Below are 6140 nucleotides of genomic sequence, written 5' to 3' on the forward strand. Positions count from 1 at the left end.
TAAGAGGAGTCTGACATATTTTACGTCAAGTGCTCTTTGGTTCGGTGGTATTTGTTTCCGGATGTGTAGCTAGAAGCAAGAATGGCTGCGCTGTTTACGTGTTGTCTAGGCTGCTGCGGGGATGGCGGATCGGGGCATATCCCCCTGAAAGAAATGCCTATCGTTCAGTTAGATACTCACCACATGGGTACGTAGTTTTGTGTTTAAATCTCAGAGCTGTTAAAGTGATGACAATACGCCTAGTTGTGACATGACGATATGCTACTTCCGCCGTTAGCATCATAGCTAACTGATAGCTGCTCGTTGTGTTGAAACGTTTGTTCAGTTAAATGTGTTTTTATATTTTGCCTCGAGTGGTTTCAGTAATTTCTTACAACGTTCCTCTTAATTTTCTTCCTACAAGGTTACTCATTTATTAATGAAAGGTGAGTCGTGATATTTAGTCTCCTGCAGCTGAATTCATGACACGACTATCAGGATAGAGACTGAATTACTGATTATTATTCTCTGTCAATTAATCAATTTAGCAAGTGAAAGGTTATTAAATAATCCCATCGGGTAACAATGATATATGTCAAATAAAAACAGGAAACAATTTCACTTGAGCTGCTGAAAGATGTATCAATCAGGAGGAAAATGTCCCATTTCTTCCATCTACTTTTAAGTTCCCTTCAACCCATTTTTGGTCAAATTTAAAGTATTGTGCTTTAAATCATGATTTGTGTTGTCATTCAATCCTGAAAAAAAAATCAGGCACATTGTGTTAAACTGAAATCCAATATAGTTTTTTTTTAATGTGGGTTTTAACAACAAGATGTATTTTTGCTTTTGTTTTGCAGGCACAGATGTTGTCATTGTGAAGAGTGGCCGGAGGATATGTGGCACTGGAGGCTGTCTGGCCAACGCTCCTCTGCACCAGAACAAAAGTTATTTTGAGTTTAAGATCCAGTCCACTGGTAAGTGCTTGGCTTCCAGCTGAAGATCACCCTGTTTCCAAACCTCTGCTGCTCTCCATTCTTGCCAGATTGACATTTTCCGGTGCATTCCATGTGGGAGTTTTTGGACATGCTGCAGTTTTTAGAAGCTACAACGTGACTGCATGCTCACTTATGGATTTCTCTAGACTTGCCAAGAAAATATTTTCAAACAGAACTCATCCAGCTCCACACTAGCCACAGACGGTTTAATGCTAACATACAATGTTAAATGTACCATGCATGAAAAACATACCTAATTATCTTGAATTGCAACTGTCCTGTCTTTGTGGTTTGAAAGGGTTTTAAAATGGCAGGTACTCAGTTTTGTGCTTTGTGTTCAGGTGTGTGGGGAATAGGTGTGGCGACGCAGAAAGTGAATCTTAATCAAGTGCCTATGGGCAGAGATACAAACAGCCTAGTCCTGAGGCATGATGGGTCTGTGTACCACAATAATGAAGAGAAGAATCGCCTACCTGCAAACAGCCTCCCTCAGGAGGGTGACATTGTGGTAAGTGCAAGATTATTTAGCTTGATCCTGAATTATGTTTGATTGCTCTTTAGCTTTGAGTGATTTAAGTGTTGCCAATTCTCGTAAATCTAAACATTTAAAACGCTGTCTCTGAATCAGCACTCAAGCCAAAGAATTTCTATTCCAAAGATAAAGAGTGTGTTCACGAATGATTTATCTCTGTTCTATCAATTAGTCTGTACATATCTAGCTAAAGTATCTTGTGGTCTATCAACAGGCATGCAAGAGTAGATTATTGGTATATTCAGAACTCCTTAAAGTCCTTCAGACTCATGGACTGCACGTCACATTGATGGTGACAGTGTAATGCTTTTTCCAACATGGGAAGGAAAGTATTCGGTTGCTAATTGTCACCAGTTTATTAATCATAACAGATTTGTAGTTATACTGAGACAATTTGTAATACTTGATAAGCCATTCTCGTTGTTTTTCAGGACTCAGAAATCATTTTGTTGAATACGATGTTAATTAACACAGACTTGGGTTCTGAAAAAAAAATGTTGCGGCCGGTGCTGCAGAACATCCTGCGGGTGCAGGCGGCTGCAGCACGAAACCCAGCGGGCGCAGAGCAGTTCTGAAAATGATGCAGACTTCTATCTTTCACTGTCAGCAAGCGTGTCATTATCTGCTCAAAGCAGTGCGTGACATATGCTACCCGACATAATGAGACAAATCTTGGTTTTTCTTTTTCACAAACCTAAAATATAAACGCGTCAAATGTATTTCTGTCACGCTACTTTTATGACTGCATATGGTTCTGCTGAAGAAGAGAGAAAAACAGCTTTAAGCTACAACTACTGGAACTTAAGGCTTGGTGACTTGAAGTGGTAGCTCTTTGAGGTGAGCTGTACTAGAGACCCTAAAGACACATAGACATAATCAGACGATAGATCGAAAGACATTTAGCAACCAATGATATTTAATAATCATGCAGGAATAAACTTGTGTAAAAATGATTTAGCTCACGAGACAATGTATGATCCCCTTTCGTCAAATTCAGGTCAGCCAATCTGTCAGTCAGTAAGACTTCTAAAATGAGTGATGCATGTTCCTTTGGGTTTACTACAGCTTTTAAAAAACGGAGGCCCTAAAACCAGCATGTGTTTTACTTTCCTCTAATATGTTGTCACATTTGCATGCACAAATTCAGTTGATTCTAGTTTTGTTTGTGTTCCTCAGGGCTTCACATATGACCACGTGGAGATGAATATATATCTGAATGGAAAGAACATGCACTGTCCTGCCTCAGGGATCCGAGGCACTGTATACCCCGTTGTTTACGGTACGTTTTATTTGTTGGCCGGATATGCTGAATACTTTGAAAAGGGGCTTGGTCATTTGGGGAAATGTTTTGACTATTTTTCTCAATTGTAAACTTTATGTACTGACGATTGCTCTCCCAGATATACCCTTTTGGCAGTTACACTTTTCTCCACTAGAGGGCTGTATTTGTACATTTTTACAAAACATTGCTCATTTCAGGCTGTTAGTTGTACTAAAAAGAAGTTTCCACCCACGTAAGAGTCACATTGACGAATTGAAACCAGTTCGGACAAACATTCTTGACATTCAGGTTTTATTCTAGTCAAAGGAAGATTTTATTTGTCACTCTGGATTCTTTTCATAAACATAATCTCTATAAAATGTACTGTTGTGTTGTATCTGTGCAGGCATATCATTTATATTAAAGGGCTTATTATTAATTATTTTGTATTAACATAGACTGAACTTCACTGATGGGGACATGCTGCACTCTTTTCCATATCTAATCTAGTATAGTATGAACTATTGAATACTAATGATGCTTTCAAATATAGATTTGTAATTTTTTCTTTCCTCCCTCTTTGAGTCCATTTTAAGATTGACTATAAGAATTTAAAAAATGGCCTTAAAACATAATTTCTGCTTTAATCACACATCAGGTTTACAACTGGTAAACATAGCAAGGCCTTTGGAGAGTGTATGTTTATTTGATGTACGAGTTGATGCCGCTTCTCTTCCTCAGGACTGATTTCAAAATTGTAACATTGTATTTTGACGGATTTTGTTCAGATTGCTGCTGGTACGAGGCATCTGACCTAGTTTCTACAGAACCAATAACTTTGTAAAATAAACAAGATAATGATATCTATTTGATTTCCTTTGACTTTATCAGTATTAAATGACTTGCCAGAGAGACTTGGGCAAATGTATTATTTTAACTTTTTTGAAGCTTTGAATGGGTTTCATTTCAATTTTGTTTTTATTTGTTTATTATCCCTGTGTGAATTAATATCTGTGCTATCCTGTGTTCACCCTTTTTACTGAGGCTGCTAAGACACCTGGATTGTCCAAAAGAATCCATACGGAGATCACTCAAGTTTTATCTTATGAGCTTAAAGAAACACAGATAAGATCAATGTGTGCTGTGGTCAAAAACTATAAAAACATCATTTGATATTTTCAATTAAATGCTGCTGATACTAATATTCTGTTCTGTATGTTGACTTGTACACAAGCTTGTGCTCATTTCCTTCCCTTCTTTCTTTGCAGTGGACGACAGTGCCATCTTAGACTGCCAGTTTAGTGACTTCTACCACCCAGCTCCACAAGGATTTGAGAAGATCCTCTTTGAACAACAAATCTTCTAAAGGATCACTTCAGCCTAAGCGCCTCTTTAACATGTCACCCTCTCCTGTTACTCATAGCAACCTCTGTGGCACTACAGTCTGACCTTGATTTGATATCATGTGTGGCTTAATGCCTCTTGTTTTGTTTCCCCTGATTACTCTGTCTCTCTACTCATGCCTCGCGTTGACGTTGGAGTATCCTTGAAGGAGTGGGAGTTTCTGATCATTGGTTGTCTATGAATATGCTGGTGGTTAACTGTCAAATCTTTACCTTGTGTCAGTGGTCCTCGCCTTGTATTAACTGAAACACTTTCAATCGCTGCTTTCATTCTCAATCTGTGTGCAGATGCCGGACAGCGGATGAAATGGTTAAATGTTCAAATGTTTCAGGATCAAAAAGCCATGTCTTATTCACATTGCTTTATACTTATATTATTTGATTATGTAATCTCATATATGTCCTACTGACTCAGCATACGCCCTATATTTATTTAAGTCACCTATTCACTTTCATTTAACAAAACATGTCTTTCTTATGGCCGGCAAGGGTGTGAACTAATGAAGGATCAGCTGTCGATACTGACACATCTGTCAACAAAATCCCATTCACTTTTATGTACTTTTCTTTAATTAAAAATACAATAAAAAGAAGTGATATTGCACCACTTTTTCAATTTGAGTTGACACAAAGATGGTTTAAATATGCACTCCAGTTATCCAGAGCACATTCACAGAGAACTGCCGGTTTGGCTTTCACTGAGGTATGCTGAGGTGACATGCTGTGAATATATAATACAAATATTTAAAAAACAATATTCTTAAATTACTGACACTAATTATATATCAAGCTTGATTTCCAAATCATTTATATGAACAGCTCTTTAGGCTTTCCACACTTTGTCTTTCCTGAAATCTTCATGGTGTTTTTATTCTAAGTATCAGAAAATTACCAAAGTTGGTGCCGGCTGTCTCAGATTAAAGATTGTAATGGTTAAAAATGTCAATCTGTTGTGTTGTATTGGCATTGCATAATTCGCTGCTAACAGTTAAATATTTAAAATGCTTGTCTTTGGTTGCACTAATGATGTTATTGTACAAGCATATCCAAATATTGTTGATTCATTAAACTTTTGTGTCTGGAGGCAAACCTTTGTCGGTCTGTTCTGTTTTACAGTACATTGACGGAATGTAACTAAGTACATTTACTCAAGTAGTGTACTTTGCTTAAAATTGTAGGTACTTGTACTTCAATTTATTATTTCAAATGATGCTACGTTATGCTTTTACCCCATTACATTTTGAAGGGAAATGTTATACTTTTGACTATTACATTTGTTTTACAGTAGTAGTTACCAATTTCTTTTTAGATTATGTTAATATAACACATACATCTACTAATACACTAGATATTAGCCAGCAGTATATAAAGTATATCAAATAAACTCCACCTTTTACCAGGTGCATTGATTGAAGTGATGAACACATACATGCATTAATAAATATAAAACATTTTTAATATATGATTCTGAAATGAGCCATACTACATCATGAGTACTTTTACTATTAGCCCTTTAATTACATTTTGATGCTTATAGGCTTCCGTTGGATGTCTTTAAGTACATTAACTCAAGAAATACACTTAAGTACAATTTTAAAGTACTTGTACTTTACTTGAATATCTACAATATTACTACATTTACTACATTTTTAAGGTTAATATTGTACTTTTTACTGCACTATATTTACCACAGCTTTAGTTTCTAGTTACTTTACAGATTGAGAATATTAGCTCACACACAATCGAAATAAAGTATTATTTATAATTATCTAGGTTAAGATATCTAGTAGCAGTGATTAAAATGAGCACCACATTAACAGGTAATGTAATGTATATGATCCTTAAATGGGTTATTATTATGCAAAATAAGTTATTTAACTGGTATGTTTTGAAAATGTTGATACTCATACCTGTACTTTAGCCTGTGATATTGAATGCAGGACGTTCACTTATAACTTAAAAAATTC

The 6140-nt window shown here is 36.2% G+C and overlaps 1 protein-coding gene across 1 annotated transcript; it reads left to right on the forward strand.

The window, feature by feature from the left end:
* Positions 1 to 3: 3 nt before the first annotated feature.
* On the forward strand, positions 4 to 5262 carry spryd7b (SPRY domain containing 7b). Its single transcript, XM_079667008.1, has 5 exons — positions 4 to 187; positions 840 to 956; positions 1319 to 1485; positions 2686 to 2788; positions 4039 to 5262. The coding sequence occupies exons 1-5, from the start codon at positions 82 to 84 to the stop codon at positions 4134 to 4136; spliced, it is 591 nt and encodes a 196-aa protein (XP_079523134.1). The 5' UTR covers positions 4 to 81; the 3' UTR covers positions 4137 to 5262.
* Positions 5263 to 6140: the final 878 nt, after the last annotated feature.

Source organism: Notothenia rossii, assembly GCF_949606895.1.
Source record: "Notothenia rossii genome assembly, chromosome: 2".
Taxonomy (NCBI): domain Eukaryota; kingdom Metazoa; phylum Chordata; class Actinopteri; order Perciformes; family Nototheniidae; genus Notothenia; species Notothenia rossii.